At 38.6% G+C, this 22,851-nt stretch overlaps 3 protein-coding genes across 4 annotated transcripts; 2 read left to right on the top strand and 1 right to left on the bottom strand.

Moving 5' to 3' along the window:
* The first annotated feature begins 4,368 nt into the window (after positions 1–4,368).
* On the top strand, positions 4,369–5,714 carry LOC102706006. The gene is made up of 3 exons (XM_006654499.3): positions 4,369–4,568; positions 4,688–4,746; positions 5,381–5,714. Exons 1-3 carry the CDS (start codon positions 4,457–4,459, stop codon positions 5,504–5,506), a joined length of 297 nt encoding a protein of 98 aa, XP_006654562.1. The 5' UTR covers positions 4,369–4,456; the 3' UTR covers positions 5,507–5,714.
* An 8,346-nt stretch (positions 5,715–14,060) lies between these two features.
* On the top strand, positions 14,061–15,294 carry LOC121054400 (uncharacterized protein At5g19025-like). Its single transcript, XM_040523848.1, has one exon. The coding sequence runs from the start codon at positions 14,105–14,107 to the stop codon at positions 14,798–14,800; it is 696 nt and encodes a 231-aa protein (XP_040379782.1). The 5' UTR covers positions 14,061–14,104; the 3' UTR covers positions 14,801–15,294.
* A 429-nt stretch (positions 15,295–15,723) lies between these two features.
* Positions 15,724–18,355, bottom strand: LOC102706285 (myb-related protein 2-like). 2 transcript variants are annotated; one of them, XM_006654500.3, is made up of 7 exons: positions 18,238–18,355; positions 17,958–18,165; positions 17,810–17,886; positions 17,671–17,728; positions 17,505–17,595; positions 17,356–17,425; positions 15,724–16,753 (listed from the first exon to the last, which is right to left on the bottom strand). In XM_006654500.3, exons 2-7 carry the CDS (start codon positions 18,160–18,162, stop codon positions 16,013–16,015), a joined length of 1,242 nt encoding a protein of 413 aa, XP_006654563.1. In that variant the 5' UTR covers positions 18,163–18,165; positions 18,238–18,355; the 3' UTR covers positions 15,724–16,012. The 2 variants fall into 2 exon arrangements, with proteins under 2 accessions (XP_006654563.1, XP_006654564.1); XM_006654501.3 differs by having other exon boundaries at positions 15,725–16,753; positions 17,958–18,162.
* Between the last annotated feature and the right edge of the window lie 4,496 nt (positions 18,356–22,851).

Raw genomic sequence — 22,851 nt, forward strand, 5'->3', positions numbered from 1 at the left:
GTTGAATCATCACATGGATCGTAAAAGTTTTCTTTGTGCTTAGTTTACATCACTTCAGAACAAACAACAAAGTCAGCATTGCTGCTATTATAAACGCATACGCTTCTGAAGTCTGAACTGCTTTTGGGAATGCAGAGAGTGATGGACTGAACTTGCTTCTTCTTCACTTCTTCTTGCTTGTGACGCCCAACTCACACTGCACTAGCTGTACGGCATTAATTTTACAGCATGAATGTTTGTTTAAGATGATCTCCATTCTTGACAAAATATCTAGCCGGCGTAGTCAATTTAAACTGGATTTGATTGCTTGGAGATTATTGACATGACTGCTGTTAGTGCATCCATGCCCATTACTGAGAGCTTAGTTTTTTTTTGTGTTTGACTTGAACTGTAGTGGTGATTGGCCAAACATGGTTTTTTCTTAAGCGTCAACTGAATTAATCTCAGATATTGGCGGCAGCAGCACACTGAATTAATTTCAGAAGAAAAAAACAACATAGAAATCATCAGTAGTATGTGGTTGTTCTGTCCATGAACAGTGGCAGCAACTATCAGTCGACCACTCGTGACCAACAGGTCGAAATCGCTGGATCAGCTCGAGATTATCTGCATCTGAATGGAATCCAATTGCTCTCACAGGACGGTCCAACAGCAGATCGATGACAGCTCAGACAGTGACATGGTTCATCATTCATGACTCCTCCGTCAGCAGACTATCAGAAAACTTTGAATTATCAGAGCTCTAGCTTGCCAATGGTTTCTCTCGCTTGGAATTAAGCTACTTGGCAGTGGTCACCGAGCAGCTTGTGATGTGATTGACTTCATGGTTAGGAGAGAATAACAAGTCAGCTCAACTCTTGAACCTTAACGAGCAAAAATGTTGGCTTGGCTTGTCTCGACTCGGTGAGCTGGCTCGTTAGTTAGATTTACTTTATTTATGTCATCCGATATAATTGTAAATCTCTCATTTTATTATGTTTTAATATAATTATAAAATAGTAACTGATAAATAACCCCACCAAATACAAATTGTTTAGATATAATTAAAATACTAAACACTGGTTAAGACGGATTAAGTATATTAAACTATGGTGTCATTTGCAGTATCGAGCTAAACAAGGAGCTTGTGAGCTATCTCATTAAACTCATGAGCTACAATCCTAGCTCGGTTTGACTAGTTATGACTATAAATTCAAGTTGATTTGAGCTAGGAACTTGGAGCATTTTTTTCCACCCCTGATCCTAATGTGTATCTCTCCAAGATGGTCCGGAAGATGATGAGCAAAGTGATGCATTTTCTTTTCAGATTGCTTAAAGTGTGGAAGTGTAGAAAATGAATGAAATAATAAAAATAATTATGGGCAAAATATCATATTTGTTTTATTAGTGCTTTTAAAAACCACTGCTGCAAAACGGATTACTGTTAGGAGAAAAATCCCAAGATTAATTATTATATTTAAATTTGGTAAAGACTGATGAGCTAGCGAACAGATAATAAGAGGCTATATCTGCAAATTCTCTAAGCTGCATTCCTTTGACTTGGGAGCATCCAGCCAAGACCATAACAACAAGAGTGACATGGCCAGCAAGTTGGATAATATACCTATATATGTTAAAGTATACATATACGAATTGTCCGGTCTTCCTTGTCTCTGCTAAGTTTCTTATTAAGAATAAATTAGAATTTATGCCACCTTTTATTACCCAGAGTTACGCTTTAAATCGCTCATAAAATTTTCTTTCTTTTACTTTAGGATACGCAAATTTATCTTTGTTGTAATTTAAACCACCCTAAATAACTTTTTCAGTACACATTTACAATCTCAAACGCATCGGCTTTGATATACACATGAACTCCCTATCTATATTCAGTCCATATGTTTGCTCAAGGAAATGGTAGACATGGCTAGAAAAAAGTGTCGGGCAAAACGATATTTTTATATAATCCAAATTATATTTATATATATATATATATATATATATATATATTATGAATGGTCCGAAGTATGACTTGGGTAACAAAAGATGGCTCAAAATGTAATTACTCTTTTATTAAACAGGATGATGCTCAACGACTTTTTAAAAAAGATTCTACATCCAGGTTTAAAAATTAGTGGCGTCGTTTATGTGATTATAACAGATAACGGCATTGACTTTGTATATAAGTTTTGACCATTCATTTTATTAAAAAATTATGCAAATACGAAATTTTAGTTTATAATTTCTATAATTAAAATATACTTATTAATAAATACAATCACGACAAGATAAATGATAACTATACAAGTTTCTAAAATAGAATGAATGGTCAGACATATAATAAAAAGTTAATGGTATAGTAAGGTTAACAGAGATTTAATTGGTTGGCATCAAGTACAATATTTCCCAGAGTCGTCATGCAATGGTTAATCCATAATTAAGCCAAACGGAATATGTCAATCACAATCATGACTTCAATGGGAGAATGTTGCTTCACAGACAATTGTACCTAATTAACAAACAATGTCTGTATAATCCCCTAGTACTCGAGAAAACCAATCATTGATTGCTTCAAACAGTCATTAATTCGTGTGCAAGCGTTAGAGCAAGTCCAACTACTGGCTCATATTTATCTATAGCTAATCTAATAGCCAATGCATACAATAGTTAGCTACAAAACATTAATACATGGTCCCACATGTCATATGCACATTTTATCTTAGAGCCCGTGAGTAGCTGGCTACAAAAGAGCAAGTTCAATAGTATAGCCAACTAGTAGCTTCAATTCATCTATAGTCAATCTAATAGCTAATCTATACAATAGTTATCTACAAAACATCAATACATGGTCCCACATATCATACACATATTTTGTCTTGGAGCCCGTGTGCAGCTGACTACAAATTAATAGCTCACCTCTCTTCTCTCTCCCCTCTTATCTCTTAAAAATATGCTTATAGCTGGCTTATAGCCTGCTATTGTACCTGCTTGTAGCCCACCTCTCTTCTATCTCTTCTCTTATCTCTTTAAAATATGTTTATAGCTGGCTTATAGCCTGCTATTGTACCCGCTCTTATGACAATGAAAATCCATTGTATTGCAGAACCTCATCATGATACATGAAGCTGGGACAGCAAAGAAGAGAATAAAACCAATCGAAGTTAGATCACATGTACATCTAACAACTCTATCTCTTTGCCTGCCTGCAATAGTATTTTAATTAGGCTATTGCAAACAGCTACCTAAAAAACAGCTAAAATAAACCTAGGAACATATAGAGATAAGAGAAATATATAATATCCTAAATCAAAACATAAAAATTTATTGTTGTACGCCTAACAACATGAGCCCATAATCATCTAAAAAATATTCAAAGTACTATATATGTTTATATATACTCATACATAACTTAAATTTCCTACCTACCTCTAATAATTTGTTTAATCCCTTTTATATTCCTAAATTTTACTTCATCCCTTACATGCCTCTAACTTTTCATCTCAACCCTCTCTATATATATTTTCGTTAGTTATCCATCAGTTATCCATTAAATATTTCTAAAATAATTATATTATATCTCTCTCATACTTATGCGCTATCTACTCCATAAATTTTCATGTATCCCAAACCTGAAAAACAAATTTTAAATTTTTGATTGTTTTTTAGAAATTGTGATTAAATCCAAACATTAGTTTCACCAAAAAAATTCAGAACTAAAACTATATGTTATGTAGGCTAAAATTTTTGGAAATATGTACGAAATTCATCAAATTCGATTTGAAATTTATATAAAAATTTTATATGTTTTTTAATTTGTGAAAAAATAATTTCATCCCCTTAGTTTTTCATAACCCAGACAATTTATATATTAAACATTTTAATCTTTTTACAGAAACTGAAGTAATTTATACAATAACAAACTATCAAGTTTGATGGTCAACTAACGGATGGACATGTAAGAGATCTAAATAAAAACTTAGGAGTATATAAGAGATCAAGTAAATCTTAGGAATATATAAGAGATCGGATAAAATTATAGGAACATAAAAAAATTGGCTAATTGATTAGATCCAATAAATATATCATGGTGAAGACATCCCGAATACACACGTCGCACCAAACCGAACCGGAAGCACCACGGGTGTCCACAAAGGCAGTGCTTCGTACTGCATCCATCCACGGGAGTCCGCCTCCTAAATAAAGCCATGCAAGTGTAGCGATGCGAAGTTGACCTTTTAAAGAGTAGAGAAGAGCAAAAATAAAAAATAAAAAAAAATGAAAGAGCCAGCCACTGCATCCACTGCCTAGCATAGCAGCACATGGATCGGATGGACATGGACCAACTATAAAACCCCCCAGGCCAGCACAGCAGCATCACCAGTCCACCACCACCCCAACCACCCACCATTTCGCCATCCATCCATCCGTCGTCTCCTCCTCCCAAGATCACACGCATCAAGAAACAGCTAGCTCCTGGATGCGCCGGGCAATGGAGAGACGGCCGGGTGGTGGCCGCCGCCTCGTCGCCGTCGTCCTGGCTCTGTCCTGCCTCCTCCTCCCCGTGCTCGTCTCCTCGGCGCCCTTGTCGAGTAAGCCTCTCGGCGTTCGTTCGTCGTCTCCTTGAATGATTCCCTCCCCCGCCCGATCAAGTTCTTGAGCCGTTCGCTGAATTGTTGCTGACTGTGATTTCGCCCTTCTCCTCTTGCAGGAAGCCTGCGCATGAGCAGCCTGCACCAGCACCCGCCGTCTCTGAACTTTTCTGCAGATGTAAGTTCATCTTTTCTCCTCCATTATTATAGCTCCTTCGATCTCTACCGTGCCCTGATGCCATCAATCTCGCGGTTTTAAGTTCGTCGTCCTTTTACTGCCCCAAAAAAAAATCGCAATTGCAGTTAATAAATAGTAGTAGCTACCTGCACAAACCAGCTGTGAAATGAGCCTGTAAATTCAGAAGCCAGATTCTGAAACACCCAGCAATTAATGTTGGTGGTGACAGCGAGCGATATATCTTGAGTTCTTGACCGGCCATGACTTATATGGTGTTTAGATTGAGAAAATTTTTGAGAGAGTGTCACATCAAATGTTTGATCTGATGTCGGAAGGGGTTTTCGGACACGAAAGAAAAAACGAATTTCACGGCTAGCCTAGAAACCACGAGACGAATCTTTTGAGCCAAATTAATTCATCATTTACACATGTTGGTTACTGTAGCACTTATGGCTAATCATAGACTAATTAGGCTCAAAAGATTCGTCTCAAGATTTCTTTCGTAACTGTGCAATTAGTTTTTTGGTTTATCTATATTTAATGTTTTATTTAGGTGTCTAAAAATTTGATGTGATGTTTTTGGAAAAAAAATTTAGGAACTAAATAAGGTCTTAACTTGTGACCGTCCATGCAGGAGACGGCGGCGGCGCGAGGGCTCAGCAGGAGGCCGGCGGCGAGGATGGACGTTGAGGTGAACGACTACCCAGGTTCAGGCCCCAACAACCGCCATGACCCTCCCAAAGGTCCAGGAAGAGCATGAAATCAACCAAGCTGATGCTCTCCATGACTCCATCATCTAGCTAGCTATTTAGCAACTCCCAAAGAATTTAATGCAGTGTATAATTACATAATCAGCGGATGTATGTGTAATTTGGGGGGTTGTAATTAGTAGAGAGCAGATAGTTAATTAGCTCGTAGCGAGGGCTACGATCGACCGCAGCTCGAATGAAAGAATTCAGGGTTAAAAATCGCAGCTTTCGCTAGCTTTAGTAATTGGATCGGTGATTTTTGTCTACATACATGTGCACATCACGCTGGGGATGTCAATATAATACAGGATTAATTTACTGATTGGTTTGATCAGATGGAAGCTTCTTCTTCCTCCTCCTCTCCCTGTCAAGACCAATCGTGTCGATCGATTCAATCAAGTGAGTGATTAGTTAAGGGAAATAATCTCGTCGCGATCCCCAGCTGATCAGTGCTACTGCGACTGCCGCCACTCCAATCAGTTAGCACACTGATTAATCCAGCGTCATTGGTGTACTGTAATCATTGCACCCGCTGACTCAACCTGTAGGCTGTCTCGAACTGAGCCCACTCGCTTCGTTCAAAAATTATAAGGGATCATCTTTTAAGTTTTTAAAAGAAACCAAACGATGTATTTGTAAACAGAAAATAATTTATAAATAAAATTTTTATATACATATTTATAGTGATTTAAAGCCAAATCTATACAACGAAAAAACATCAAAATCAACTACAAATCAGAGGTTGAAAATTCAAATTTTGGTTTATATGCATAAGCAAAAGCTAAAGGATGGGGATGAAATACTCTCTATTTATTATGGAATCGACGGTACACGTCTAGGTTTATATATAAAACTAAAATTTTTATTATGGAATGGAGATACAGTATTTATGAATCCATGTCTATACCCATAAATATATTTTTGGATCCGAGCGGATAATCTCTGAACATAACCGGCTTGATAGGTTCTTCTTGGATGCTCCACTTCGTATATGATTGTTTTAAAAGCCAAATGTGTCTATCTTTTGGCTTATTATATGAAAAAGAGAAACGGTGTATTTACAAATGAAAAATATTTTATAAATAAAATTTTTATATATGTTGTTAGTAAATCTAAAAATCAAAGTTAGAAAATAAACTATAATAAAAAAATCTTAAAATCAACTCGAAATTTTAGATTTTAAGATGAAGGGTGAAAATTCCGGGGGAGCCACGTACTTGAGCGAGGCTGCAAGGGATCGTAGGCAGTGATGTTGGTAGGATTTAAAGATTGTTCTCCGAGATGTAATGGACAAATCAAAAGGATGGTCCACTATTTAATTTTTATGATGTTAGACAATTTATCTGCTATAGTTCCAACTATGGGCCAAATTCTGGGGTGGTTCATGACCCACAGTAACACCTAAGCTGGTTCCACCACCAATTGTAGGCTCCAAAACAGGGTACATATGGGTATAAATCTATTCATAGCCATTGGATCTCAATCCAATGCCCCTCTCTATGGTGGAGGGAGGAATGGAGAGAAGGGTGGGGCTTTGAGGAAGACTAATTCTTTTGGGGGAGAAAACAGTAATATAAACTAATAAAACATTGATTCATCATAAAAATAAATGCTTTTACATGACAATTATATATTTATAATGTGTGTCATATTTTGAGGAAGATCTAAACATAGACATGGTTTTAACACCTTCCAAAGTTGATGAGACAACAAGATTAAGAGTAGCAGAATTAGCAAAGACGAGATCAAAGTTACTGCTTGATCTCTAAAAGACACTACCTTTGAACGTAGAAACTTTTCATGAATTTTATATGATACTATAATTTTTTATATCTATCTATTCTAAAATATACATATCCGTTGAAAGATAACTGAGATTTAACATTTTATTACGACATGAATAGTGACGTGATATAAGTGGCTAAAAGAACATGCCACATAGGATTTTCAGCCTAGTTTTTTTCTTCTGTTTATACTTATAAATCATAATTTAAATTTTTAACTTTAAATTTGGAATTGATTTTAAGGTTTTTTATCGTAGTTTATTTTTCGGCCTATACTCTTATTAGATCAATAAGGACATGTATATAAAAGATTTATTTATAAATTATTTTCTATTTATAAACATGATATTTGATTATTTTTTCCCCTTAAAATGGCCGACGCCTTTGTATGGCGTGGAGGGGAAAGGAGGAGGGAGAGAAGATAGTCATCTATTGATTAACAAAATACATGACGCAGTACTTATATAACTGTAGTATCTACTGCAGAATCAAAATATTAATTACTTAGATCTATTTATATACTTACCATGACCAAATAGTGTTCAAATTCGTGTAAAAAATAAAGGTTTTTTTTTTAACGGAGCGAGTGCATGTTATTCATTGGGCGGTTGAATTGATTGTTGAGCGGTATGTCATCGTGAGCTAGCTGATGCATTATCTTGGATGGATGAGTAAGGTCCTGTTTAGTTCTTAAAATTTTTCTTCAAAACATCGAATCTTTGGTTATCTAAATAGAGCACTAAAAATAGATGAAACTTAAAACTAATTACACACTTATGTGAGAAATCGTGAGACGAATCTTTTGAGCCTGATTAGTCTATGATTAACCATAAGTGCTACAGTAACCCACATGCGCTAATAGCAGATTAATTAGACTCAAAAGATTCGTCTCGTAGTGTCTAGTCGAGCCATAAAATTTGTTTTTTCATTAGTATCAAAAATCCATTCTAATGTCAAATATCTATGACACCGTAAATTTTTTTCTCTAACTAAACAATTGCTAGCGGTAGTAGCACGAACCGCTTACGGGGCACGCATTACGCAGTTTTGCCCCCCCCCCCCCCCGATGTACACTAGCTGACAGCGATGGCTGCGTCGAAAGTGACGCGGCAAGTGGGTCGAGTTTCATTCTTATCAAACCTAGGTGTATTTAGATTGAGAAAATTTTTAGAAGAAATGTCACGTCAAATGTTTAATCGGATATCGGAAGGGGTTTTTGGATATGAATAAAAACAAATTTTACGGCTAACCTAGAAACCGCGAGACGAATTTTTTGAGCCTAATTAATCCATCATTAGCACATATTGGTTATTGTAGCACTTATGGCTAATTATGGGCTAATTAGGCTAAAAAAATTCGTCTCAAGATTTCTTCCATAACTGTGCAATTAGTTTTTTGGTTCATCTATTTTAATGCTTTATTTAGGTGTCCAAAAATTCGATGCGATGTTTTTAGAAAAAAAAATTTAGAAACTAAACAAGGCCTTAATTGCCCTCTCGTACCATAAGTTTAGGGACGATTGACTTGGTTGTGGACGGAAAATAATTTATAAATAAAACTTATATATATATATTATGATATAAAAGTCATTGCTAGAAAATGCTAGAAAATAAATTATAGTGAAAAAAATTAAATTTAAGGTTGAAATTTTATAAGCATAAATAGAAGCGAAAAAAATAAGATGTCGATGTATGTTACCTTTTTTTTTTTATATGTTTATTGAATATGACTAAAACCCGTAAAACTACTGGTCCTACTGGTATCCACTATTGCAAACAATATCATTATTGTGTCACGCTAGGTACAGTGCAACGTGTGTCACGGATCGTCGCTCACCGGCCCGCTCGTGCACGCGTGAGTACAAAACCGGCGCTGTTTCGCGTGTTCGCGATTTAATCTATTTGTTTATGCTTATAAGCTAAAATTTAAATTTTAAAATTTTAATTTAGAGTTAATTAGATTTATTTTGCTAATATTTATTTTGATCACTAATAATACGTATATAAAAATTATTTATAAATTATTTTTCGTTAAAAAATATGTCGTTTGGCTTTTTTTTTTTTCATCACCCCCTCGTGCTTGTCCGTGGGCGCCTGACTTTCACGCATTGCCGGGCGCTGCCGGCTGCGACTTCACCATCACGAGCAGAAAGCCATTTTTTCACAAATGTTTATAAATCAAAATTTAAAACTAAAATTAACTTTAGAATGTTTATTAAGTTTATTTTTTCGTAACTGTTTTTTAAAGATACTACAAACATATATACAAATTTTTTAACTATAAATTATTTTTAATCGTTAGACGTTTTGTTCGTAGCGGTAGAAAACAAGACGAGGCCGTAGAAACGACGTCTTCCTCCTCCTATTTACCTATACCACTGGCTAGGCTTGCTAGCAAGCACGCATACCAATCTCAATTTCTGCACGATTTTTCCGTTTTCTCCCTTTAATTTTTCAGTTAATAATCCTCTGACTCCTGGAGTGGATATATGCAAAAATGTTCATAGAGCCGTGGATAATATATGCAACGTTATCTAGCTTGTTATCCACAGATACTCCTATTATACTACTACTACGAATAAAAGTTTACACGCGGCCGTTAGTGAGTTGTTTAATCGTGAGAATTAATGGCCACGTGCGCCACGGAGGACGGTGCGAAGATTCGATCGTGCCGTTGCTTGCACCATGCACATGGTCAGATCAGTCTAGTGCTTTATGCGTCCTTAGCCAGTAATTCATGAGAGGATTGTTCGGTGTTTTAAGAAAAAATAAATACTGTAGTATATTTGCCAAAAAATAATTTATAAATAAAAATTATATATATATAGCAATTTAAAAGTTAATGTTGAAAAATAGATTTTAGTGAAAAAAATCTTAAAATTGAAAATTTAAAGGGTACTAGCGATAAGACGAGGACATACACCTCCGTGATGGATCGATCTGGCGTGGCGGACCGGATTCCAGGTCGACGCGACGCCGGTGGATGGATCGTCGGCGGCGGGCGACGTGGCGGGTAAAGGCGTCGTGGTTCGTGGAGCTCGCTCTCCTCGGTTGAAACCTCACACCGTCTCTTGACTTCTCAGCGCGACAACGGCGACGGCGATTGGGTTGCTCGCTCGCTCGCTGTCGGTGTTCATCCTGTAGAGTTTTGTGGGCCCAAACCTGTGTATGCTCGGCCCGGTAGCGCTTCTTCTTCTTCTTCCTGTTGTTGGGTTGGGCCAAGGCCCACAAACCGTAAAGTGTGCAAGTGTTATACGAGAAATTTAACTTTTAGTCGCTATCTCGAAGGTGCGAGAGAGGGTAAACTCTTTAGTAGAAAGTTAAAAGTCCAAGCACTCCCTCTATTTATTTTTAAATCTATATTTAATCGTTTTTCTTATTTAAAATTTTAATTTAAATATTTAAAATTATAAATCATAATAATAAACCGTATTATAACAATATAATTAATAATTATATTTATTTAAAATAAGACAAATGATCTTACTTGAATCTAATAAGTTAACGACGTTATATAAAAAATAGAAAAGTACAGTACTTCTTCTGTTTTACAATGATCGAACCAGTACAATATATTTATATATAAGTTTGTTTATTTTAGGGCTGGGAATATAAGGTCTGCAGCGGTATCTCTCGATCATTTATTATGCTTATGCTTAGCAGAAACTAGAAACTAAGGGGAGAGATTTTTAGTTGGTGAAATGAAAACATTTGTATGTCATATTGGACGTGGGATCGGATGTTAGATGTGGTTTTCGGATACGAATGAAAAAACAAATTTAAACGAATTTCACGGCTGGCCTATAAACCGCGCGACGAATCTTTTGAGCCTAATTAATCCGTCATTAGCGCATATGGGTTACTGTAGCACTTGTGGCTAATCACGTACTAATTAGGCTTAAAAGATTCGTCTCGTGGTTTACCACATAACTACGCAATTAGTTTTCCGTTTTATATATGTTTAATACTCTATTTAAGTGTCCAGATATTTGATGTGATGTTTTTGGTGAAAATTTTTAGAAACTAAACAGCCCCTAAATAGTTGACTACTGTACGGGCAGCCTAAATGGTTGACTACTGTACGGGCAGGGCATGGGTAGGGTGTGTACCATCAATGCATGAAGTAATAACTGTTAACCACTATTCAAGCCTTTTGGATCTCTGTGGATGTGACGTATCATCTTTTATATTATCATTTCCTACTAATCTCTTGGTCCATAAATATATAAAGAAAATGGTATTTTTTAGCAAGATTAAGGTAAGAATGTAAAATGCTTTGGTGACTCTTATTAAACGATGAATAGTTGGAGCTGAAATGATATGATTGGAGTTAATTAGACAAACATTGGAATAAGAAGCCATTGATAAATAAATAGTCGTATAAAATGTTTTATATTTACATTTGTAGGTAAAGAGAGATCAAATCTCTTATATTTATGGACACCGGGAGCAGTATATTTAGAAGTGGTTCTTTTTGGCGGCTGGATATAAAAAGTTACTCCCCCATTCTTAAATATTTGACGCCGTTAACTTTTTTATATACGTTTGACTATTCGTCTCTAAAAAAATTACATAATATTTAATTATTTTTATATCATTTTATTTATTGTTAAATACTTTTATGTATATATATAGCTTTACATATTTGATATTTTTTTAATAAGATGAATAGTCAAACGTACGTAAAAAATCAACGACGTTAAACATTTAGTGACGGAAGGAGTACTTAATTTCTAGGTTTTTTTTTCACATAAGCTTGAGCTTAGGATGAGAAGAGGCTAATGATCATCGATGGATTGTCTGTGTGGCTTCTAATCAGCTAAAGGTCATCTCATATGTTTTGGACCATCGAAAGATACTGTGTAAGTGAAGCTGCGTTCTATTGCAAAAAGTCTAGTTTCACTCTCTCACGGTTGGCTGAATCAGGTTGTCATCCTCCAACCGCAAAACTGGATACGAAGCCTCCCACAACTATCAATACTGGATTCTATAACCACAAATTAAATATCTTTTAGTAAGGTTATAAAGACATCTAACCTATATCTTTTGAAAGGTAGTGCGTCACACATATATGGACGTATTTCATTGAATTGTATGCTTGACTCGACACATTTTTTCGGATTGTCACAATGTGCAATCTAATTAAGTATGACTCACATCAACAAAAGTAAAAGAACATGCAATTTAATAGGAATTTAGGTGCAAGACGGAGAAAGAATAATCCATTGTGCACTCTTTTTAAAAACTCAATATATACATTTATTAATAATCATAAAACGTAGGTTTCTTTGGATTGACACCAAACTTTTATGACCCAAAATTTTGGCAACATCAATAGTAGCACAGGTATGTTTAGGTAGCCACCAATTTTTGTCCATACCAGAACAAATTTCACACTATCCAATTTGATAGTGCAAAATGTTATCAAAGTGATGGCACTGCCAATATTTTACTAGCGCAAAAATTAGCATCAATCTAAACATACGACTAATTATTTTTCGGTGGTAAGTGATATACCTGTCGACACGTCTACGGTGACTTTGTTATGTATGTGACCAAACCAATATTCAAACATGCTCATAGGGACATGGTTTGTCAGTTTGCGTGCATGCGTGTGTTTGTAGGGGTGAGTGTGCTTTATAGGTGCCTTCCAGTTTACACTTTGAGTGTATTTGTTTAAAAAGAAATATCATATTTAGAGGTAAGAGATCCTTTGTACATTATCTATAACCGAAGATCTTAGATAAAAAGAACCATTCTTTTTGAAAGGAAAAAGAAACTAACTGAACAATGCAAATATAAGAGGACATCAGTAATGCATGAGATCAATAGAGCATATGACATTGTCGTGACAATTGCATCCACGAAGCTTGACTTCTCTATAAGGCCATGTTTAGTTCCCAAAAAGTTTTCTCAAAAATATCTTGAATTTCTGAACAACTAACAACTAAATAGAACATTAAATATACATAAACATTAACAGTTATGGGGGAATCGTGAGACGAATCTTTTGAGCCTAATTAGTATGTGATTAGACATAAATGCTACAGTAACATACATGTGCTATAACAAATTAATTAGGCTTAAAAGATTTGTCTGGTAGTTTCTTGGCGAAATCTGTAATTTATTTTATAATTAGACTATATTTAATACTTTAAATATATATATTCGTATATCTGATATGATGTTTTTGAAAAAAAATTATAAACTGAACAAGGCCTAAGCTTAATGCTTGCACCCCCAAAGGAGAAAAAAAGATAAAACAGAAAATTGCAAATAAACCACTACATCCTTTCCAAATATAAATATATTTTAGTTATCTAGCATAAGCTAAGAAGTCAAAATATTCTCATTTAGTCATTTTATAATCAATATTTAAATTTTGAATTGATTAAATTCCCTTTCAACTGATCGGATTGATTTTAAAATAATTTATATCATTGAACAATATGAATCAGTGAATAAGTGCATATAATTGTGACATAAATTTAAATTATATAAATAGTTAGTATATTTTAAAGAAATTAAGAGATAATCCAAAGAAGAAAAAATACGGAAGCATCCTCCCGTCTTCCCCGACCACACGTCACGAAGCGCCGAGACCGAGACGAGGCAGCCACCCCCACCCACCCACCACCCCTCCCCCAAAGCTGAAACCCACGCGACCCGCACCGCCCTCCCCACGGCACGGCGGTGACGGACACCGCGCCGCACCACCCACCGACCCACCACCCAGAGATCCCCATCGATTCCCATTCCCATTCCCATTCCCATTCCCATTCCGATACCACCACCACCACCCGCCCTCGCCTCCCCCTCCCTCGCCATGGCGGATTGCCGCAGCCTCATCGAGTTCCTCCGCGCCTTCGAGCACCGCCGCCGCGCCCCGGCCCCCTCCTCCTCAGACGCCGTCGCGTGCGCGGCGGGCCGGCCCCGCCGCGGGTCGGGGCCGCGGCGGGGGAGGCGGCGGCTGTTCGCCTCCCTCTGCGACCACGCCCCGATGGCGGCGGTCGACGCGGTGGCGCTGCTGGCCGTCGTCTCCGCGCTGGCGTTCCTCGTGACGCCCTACGTGAGGATGGCGGCGGCGGAGGTCGGGGAGCTGGTGTCCGGCCCCGCGGCGGCGTGCTACGCGCCGTTCGCGGCCGGGGCCGGGGCGGCGATCGCGGCCGTGGCCGGGGTGGTGGCGTGGGACTGCGCGGGCCACCGGGCCCGCCGCTGCGGGAAGCCGCGGTGCCGGGGCCTGCGCAAGGCGGTGGAGTTCGACATCCAGCTCGAGACGGAGGAGTGCGTGCGCGGCCAGGAGCAGCTGCTGCCGATCCCCGGGGGCCGCGCCGCGCTGCTGGAGGCCGCCGGGGCGCGCCCCGTCCAGCTCGGCGACGCGCACCGCGAGCTCGAGGCGGAGCTCAGGAAGATGGCGCCGCCCAACGGCCGCACCGTGCTCATCTTCCGCTCGCCGTGCGGGTGCCCCAAGGGGAGGATGGAGGTCTGGGGCGCTAAGAAGGTGCGCCGGATCAAGAAGTAGGCAGACACACCCACCCCCCGAACTGCTCTTACCCCCATGGGCCATAGCCCATAGGCGGCTATGAACTTTGCTTGTCACATACGTAGTGATATTACAGTGCTCTGCTCTTGTAGCTAGTATAATTTGATATAAGGAGAGAAATAAAAGGGGTAGATACATGTCTATGAACTCATGTTGGGTCCGCTGAATCATATACATAGCGCCTGATCCTTCGTTGGCAGTTGTTACTTTAATTGGATTATGCAAAGTGCTCATTTCCTCCTGCTTATATATTTTGTAAACGTTCCATTATAATTTTGCAAAGTTGAAGATATGCCATTGGTATCTCAATGACACATGGGGTCCACATGAGTTATTATGGGGTCCACATGAGTCAATGACATGTAGGTTAAGATGACATTTCTCTAATTTTGCAAAATTATAATGGCATGCTTATAATTTTCCCATATAAATAAGCGCAGTTGATAGACTCCTATCCGATAACTCTATGTCATGTGGATGACCAGATCTTTCAATTTATACTCTGGTTGCGCTTTCTGCTCTGTGCTATGGAGCATTGAGTAACATGGATGGTTCTCTGGAAGAAGCAATCCCAATGTTTACTATCAGTTTTTGCAACAGTTTAATATATGATCTCTTCCCCCCCTTTTCCTTTTCTTTTCTTTCCTTTTTTTTTTTTTTGTTTCAAGCAACGCTGAGCTCTAAAACTGAAATGTCAGTTCCACGGTGGCACAAAAAACTTCTGCCTTTATGTTGTTAAATTGGTGAAATGTTGTTATTCAGACGGCAAGGTTCTGGTGTTTTTCCCCCTGACTACTTAGCTTCAGGTTAGATGGTATTCTTTGTGTGGATGTGCATTTCTTAGTTTGTTAATGTTACTTTTCTGTGCAAACTATGCTTGTCTTGTTACATTTCTGTTTGCTAATGTGTCCATGTTTTTAATTCTATTCATATGGAGGGGACCATAATTAATTTGCTCTCTTCCTATAGTTATCCTGTTACATTTGCAATAGTTTGTTCATACATCATTGAATTATTTAGGTGGATAGCCTATCATACAACTATATGGATCACCATTTCATACAACTATATGGATCACCATTTTTCCTGACCTACATAATGTATTTACAGAATGAAAACAGTTTTTATGTTAGAAGAATTTATTTGTAAGTTCATTTCTTCTCTTTGATCATATTACATATTGTCAGCTAGTCAACTCCAGCTGAAGCCATTCAAGTCAAAATGTCTATAACCTTGATCATTATCATCTATGTTGTGAGTATTTAGATCAAGTTTCTTCCCAGAACTTTGTTGTTCAAAATCTAGTAGTTTGCTTTCTCTTCGGTACTCAACTGCTTGTCTTTTGCAGCTTGGTTCATCAAGATATAGCTTCTCTACATTTACTTCTTTGCTTCCAGATGTCGAACTGGTTGTGCTGCCTCCACCATTCTTTTGAGTTGCGATATACTCATGTAGAACCTCTGTATCACTTTCATTTCCCTCTGCTTTATGATACTCTGTACCACCGTACAATTGACCCGTTCTACGCTCGCTTAAGCTTCTATTAAGGGAATATTGAGAGTCTTGATCTTGTGAGCGTTTTTGGCAAAATAAAGTGCTGTCATCATATGCTTTGAGTACCCCATGGCTTTGTAGCCTATGTTCCTTGATGAACCCTTCAGCTGCAGACAAACAATTATTGGCTGAACTTTCAACAAACTGGATTTGCCTTGGCTCTAGTCCGTGTATGCCTGAACTTTCTCTTATTTCTGTAACTGCGTTGCTGAGACATTCATTTGAGACTTGTGAGACCAGTTCTGATATTTTTACTTTTGCATCTTCCAAGCTTGCAGGGCCCAAGTTCTGCTTCCCAAGGGTCTCTTGAGCTTGCTCAAGAACTGCCTGTAGATACTTCCCTTGGGCTTCTATCCGTAGCTGTAGATGCCGTTGTACCTGATAACATTTAACTTCAGGTTAGAACCATTGAGCCAATTCATATCATTGATACTATATGCATTATACTAGTCTTAGCTTTGTTTTAAATAGTTTTCTGCCAAACTGGAGGAAAGTATCTAAGTTTTATCTACTTGTCTATTCACATATTGTGTTAATTTGGACACTCATTGACTTGGTAGTACAACTTGGAGCACCACTTTCTATTGTACAATAATTTGAAAATATAGGTAAAACAGTGTTGCTGAATGATTTATTGAGGTAAATTTACCTAATCTTATTCATAAAGATACCCGGTAACTGAATTCTAAAAGATTTGGCCACACGCATTCTGAACATGATTTGGCCACACACATTCTGAACATTGTTTAATTTTTACTAGAGGTAGAAATTTATCTTATGATCATTCCTGGTGGGAATTACTGTGGTCAGGGATGTAAAAGAAGATGGTACTGCATTCATAGTGGTTTTCTTATGCACTCAGTTGTCATGTGGGTGTGCTAACTGGATGCTTGAATTTTTTGTCTCATGTCCATCTACTCCATGTGCCTAATTATTTCCTGGGTTAAGATCTTATTATGCGAACTGGGTCAGTACCTCACCTCAAGTTGTTCGTTTAGCTGCCTCTGCACCTCAATTTGCATCTGTAGCGCTTCACCAATTTGAATAGTTCTTGCATCGGTAAAAGGGACTATTACTTCACTATTCAAATGGGTTATACAATTATAAAGTACATGGGAAATTTTCTTACTTCTCTGCCTGTGGAATGGCATTTGCACTGGCCATTGCTAATGCACTTGTTCCAGGAATCCTATCAGCTACATCTGTACATCCTCCAAGGGCTGCAAATCATCATCATCCATGAGTTGCTATATGATTATTGCAGTGGTAACAATGGAAATTAAACTTGGTTTTACCGTTCTTTGTTGTCCCAACATTAGTTTGACCTTGGAGATTCTTACTGAGCCTGTATTTCTGAAACATACAATAAATTATGAATTGTGCTGAAATTTTTTAGTACCATTTTTAACAGGAGACTTCCTTGTTGTCGGTTACCTGGAGATGGCTTTTCAGATGGTATAAGGTGAGTCCTGGAATGCCCATGAGCCTCATGACTGTTTTTGGAGTAGCTTCTGATTGATTAAAATGACTGTAAGAACTCAGCTATTTCAGTGCATGGAGAAGATAAGAAATTTATACTTACTCTCTGCTCCACCTAATTGATTGACTGCATCTACAAACCGCTGATGCAACTCGGGTGTCCATTTCAACCTAGGTTTAGCGTCAGTTGAGAGAACCAGTCCAGAGTCTCCTTGTGTATTGCCCCCATGCAGAAACAAATGCCGCTCCATTGGGAAAGATGTCCTAGTAGTGAAGAGGTCACTCCGACCTTGATGCTGGTGATACATCTGCTGTAGAATAAATACACATTTTTAGACGAGTGCAAAAGTAAAGAGAAGAGCATTTGCACTATCCTTTCTTACTTGTGTTATCCAGACCCTTCTCTTTGCTATCACACGTCGAAACTGTTATGGGTGCTTCTCTTTTGCCTATCCCAAAGCCAGCGCTCTTCTTCCTTCCAAGTCTAGGTTTGTTGATACTCTTTTGGTCTTCTCAGGTTGATAAGCAGTGTGTTGTGAGGGGTTCCTTATATGGGGCAACATGGAATCTAGCATCTTGGAAACACCGATCGAACAATTTTTATGCCAACTAACATAAGGTGCAGTCCTTATAGTTCTGAAACCAAACCCCCAAAGAGTCGGTCCTTATTTTTGGACCGTGAGTCTGTGATTACTTAGATAACATCAGCCTTGCAACTACAAAAAATGCATTAACCTTTTCTCTTCATCTTCCTGTTCTCATGAACAAAGCACTGAAAGTGTGAATAATAGTGATAAGGACCCACAATGGAGTAAATTATTGTTTTGAATATTGCTTTCTGCCTATTCTGCTATCTGATCTATGTGGAGTGTGAAAGATGCATTTTTAAACCATGCATCATGAATCACCAGATGAAATCTTTTGAGTACTTCTCTATTATCATGGTTGATGGATTGTTATTTAGTTTTATTTTGAAACTGTTGCATTTTGTTTTGTTTTCATGATTAATGTTTAATTATTTATAGTTGGGTGGTGCATCATATGTGTGCACTCTGTTTAAATGAAAAAAAAATGACACATTGTTACAATTGTAGATTCTTTGTGGGTAAGGACATCCTACATACAGAAACATAAATTCTGTCAATTTTATTCTGTCCTTTACTGCTTTAAAGCATATGGAATATGAACAAGCATAAGTTCCATCAGTGTCCTTTCCTAAGATTGGTACATATTCACATTTCAGTCCAGAAAACTGTGGACCAAGAGGCTTATGCTTTTTATGTGAGATAAGCTCCTTTTGAACCAGATCTCTTTGATTGTAATCATCACCAGTCAAACAAACAGTACTTAGGTACTATGTTTCTGTATATGTTACACAACTATCATCATGTCAGTACTTTTGCCGGTAGAGGCAGATTGTTTGTTCCATCGTGCTTCTTATCTAAGTTCGGCATGAAAAGCTAGATGTGAGTTGTTTGGAAATGTATGCGGTCTAGCCCCTCCTTTCTCCCCTTCCTTTTGTTTCTAAAACAGCAATGTCGATACCAATTATATCTATTCTTGCCTGGCTCTTAACAATACCTGCACTGTAGATACACTGATCTTTAGTTTTGTTGTGCTTCTGTAGCCAAATTTATCAGAGTACTTTGCACGCTGTCATTTTGCCTTCCTATTAATTTACTGTCTGATGCTTTGATGGAACAAGTAAGTTTTTCCCATATGCAATTTGTCTATGGTGTTTGTACCATTTCTCTTTACTGCGAGTTGATTGAAGAGGTGCCTCATTAGAAGTGTGCCAATGGGATATGTCGACATCTGGGACCACTAGTAAGAACTTTCACCTGTCACGATTTAATGTTGTTCTTTAATCAATGAAATGAACTATCAGGAATATATCTCGCTTTTTGTTTCACTATCACAGATGATGTTGCACTCAACTCCTGTTAAGATCTTTGATTACTGGCCACTGTTATTAGTTACCATTACATGCTACAGTGCTATGTTCCTTTTTTGGAAGTAAAAACCTCATGACGTTTTAGGGGAGATGAATAATTTGAGATTATTTTCTCTTTATGATCGTTATGGCACTCATTTTACCATTCATAAAGCTGCTGTATCTACTCCTGTGTTAGTGCTGACGACTACGGAGCGTGATACGTCAGGTTATATTTCAATTTGTACTTACCAAAGTATATTTTTCCTAGCGTATCTACCTAAGATATTGCATGTGTTGCTGTTTGTACTGGAGGGTGGGCTGTCTTGCTTTCAAAACATAAAGAAGTTATCAATAGAGAATCCAAAGCATCATCCCATGCTCTTCATCTTTTCCAAAGTGGCACCACTTGTGGGAGGTTGGGAGCGCAGGCAGTTGAAAAGACTGGTCCTTGTAGCAGTTCTAGAATTGTAAGTTGCATATGATCTGAAGCTTTCTGATCTATCATCTTTCAACTTCGTCTATTGAGTTGCCTCTGCATCTGCAAGCATGACTTGCCTGTTCAATGTTAGGATTGCAGTGAGTTGTTTGCATGAGCTAACAAGGCATAGTCAGTACATCATAGTTGTTACTATTATCAGGTAAATAAATGGAAAGAAGGGCTTAAGTTTCTTTTTCTTTTCTTTTTATTTTTATTTTGTCCTGGAAGATGAATGCTTTGCCCTTTTTATTTTTTGTGGTAAATAAGTAAACAGTTTTAGTGTTAGAATCTTTCCATTGTCAATAACACTAAAACCTTTCAAGTTTCTCACCCTTTTTTGCTTAGAAGAGTTCCTTTCCAATCTTCTTGATCATCCTTTGTATATTGGTCATTGGTGGTGCCACACAAAGTAAAGTACAAATCTGATTGGAACCAGCCGTCCCAGTTGCACGAGTTACTTATCTCGCAAATATAGGTTCTTTGTCCAGGCACCATGAGCTTGGTGAACGAAGAGATTCTTGAGCTCAAGCAATCTCCTCAGCATCAATTCTTTCTTGCTGTCCTTGGCATCTATGGTCATCTTCAAGTTGCCGTGCACCCCTGCACAATACATTTTCTTTCTCATCAATTCTCTTAGATGCGTAGTTCTCGTCTTTTTTCTGATGCGCCTTGCCGGCATCCTAATCTCAATATTCCTTGCGCAGCACAGAAGCTTTCCGTAGCTTTCACAGAATATATGCTGCCTGAGCGTGCAAATAAACTATCGTAGCGACGACTATCTTGCGCTTAGTGATAGTTACTGTTCAGGGATGCTTTTTTGAGCAACTAGTCTGGTCTAGTGGTTATGTGATGCTCTTGTAGTTCATGGGCACTGGGGATTGGGAAGCACCTGAAGGATTCATTCCTGATATGGTATCTAATGCCAAATTTGCACTCTATATGTTTTACCTTGTTTATGACTGCGGGTGCGGTAATGTTCTCTGATGCCATGTGGTAATGGCTAGATTTGTTTGAACGAAATATAAGGCTATATAAGATTATGCTGAGGCAATGAGAGGGGGCATCTTTGATATTTCTTCCTTGGGAGTATCGTTGGAGCATATGGCATTTCTACTGGTGGTCAGTGCTTTTGGGTTTCCTCTCTTTTTCATATTCCAATGATCAGATTAGCATTAGTCGTTGTCATGAGAAATATTCCTCTTAGAATGTGAGCAGTTGTGCCACATTTCGCTTCCTGGTTTATCGCAGGATTGGAGGTGCGCTCTCCAGGTTACGTTCCACCTGCTGAAAACTTCTTTTGTGCTTATTTCTCCTCGTTGTAAATGTGCAATCACTTAGTACGGATGGGACAGATTTCATCAGTCACGGTCGTAATGGGAATGGCCCTTGTTTTGTTTTCTGTGCTTCTGTAGCATGCTGGTCGTTCTGCCCGTTTGTTGCACTGCAATTCTATTAATGACATTGCTTGTGGTTTCTGGACAACCTTTTTGCAGCCCTTCTCATATTCTGAAAATGGACTCAGCCTGCCATCCATCCAGGATTCCAGTTTCCAGGTAGCCTATGGATGGGCAAGATCAGCTCTCAATGAGGTATCTGCTTTTTGCCTTCCCATTCCATCTCCGATCATGATCTGATGCAACTGAGAAAACCTGTTTGTTGCAGGGCATTTCTCTTACTTGTCAGCTCCAAAATTTTCAAAGCAAACCTCGCCGGTGATGCAAAATGCCGGCACAAACAAGCGGCCGGCGAGCGGGCAGCCGAATCTTCGCCGCCGCCGACCTTACTGACAGTGGTGCAAATGTGCAATCCCCCCCCCCCCCCCCCCCCGGCTCGGGATACGGGTGGAAAGCGACGGCGCCCAGAGCGATCAACCGGACGTCCTTGCTGGGGCGGCGGCGGCGGCCGAATCGAGCATCCGTGTGAAGCTGATAAGCTGGCTGGCTGGCTGGCTACCGAAAGTCGCAAGCAATGGCTGGACGAGTGAAAGCGGATGGCAGCATCGTCAGGTCGCCGCAGTCGCGGATGGCGAGCTGGCGACGTGCTGGTGCCTTGTCTCGCGTTCTCTCCTTCAGTCTTTTTTCTCCACACGATCGGTTGCAGACTTGCAGTGCAGTGCAGTGCCTTTTGGTTTGACTGACTCTGAGCTCTGGCCAGAAGCGAAGCCGCTGCATGTGCCCTTGGATACGTTACGTGGACCTGAAGAAGTGAAGAGTGAAGACCCCATAGTCCCATACGTTCTGGGGCAAATCCTGATGTCATTTTTAATTTATTTATTATTTTGCAGGGAGTAGTAGTTTGTTGTTATTGTGAATGATAGAATGAGTTCTGTAGTAATTAACAACGGCCAGGGTTAACTAGCCTGACCTAGCTTTGTAATCGCTCGTGTCTTGCCTGTAATCTTACCCCCCAAAAAATGCTTTGTTGAGGTAAGACAACGAATCCTAGCCTCGCTTGCGAGACTAGCGTATATCGTTTTCCAGTTTTCTGCTGCCTCTATCTCATAATAAATATAGACTTCAAATTTCTCACAAATAGTGTATTTGTAGAGCACTAGTTGTCCAATCAATTAACTGATATTAAAAT

Source organism: Oryza brachyantha, chromosome 5 (genome assembly GCF_000231095.2).
Source record: "Oryza brachyantha chromosome 5, ObraRS2, whole genome shotgun sequence".
In the NCBI taxonomy this organism is placed as follows: domain Eukaryota; kingdom Viridiplantae; phylum Streptophyta; class Magnoliopsida; order Poales; family Poaceae; genus Oryza; species Oryza brachyantha.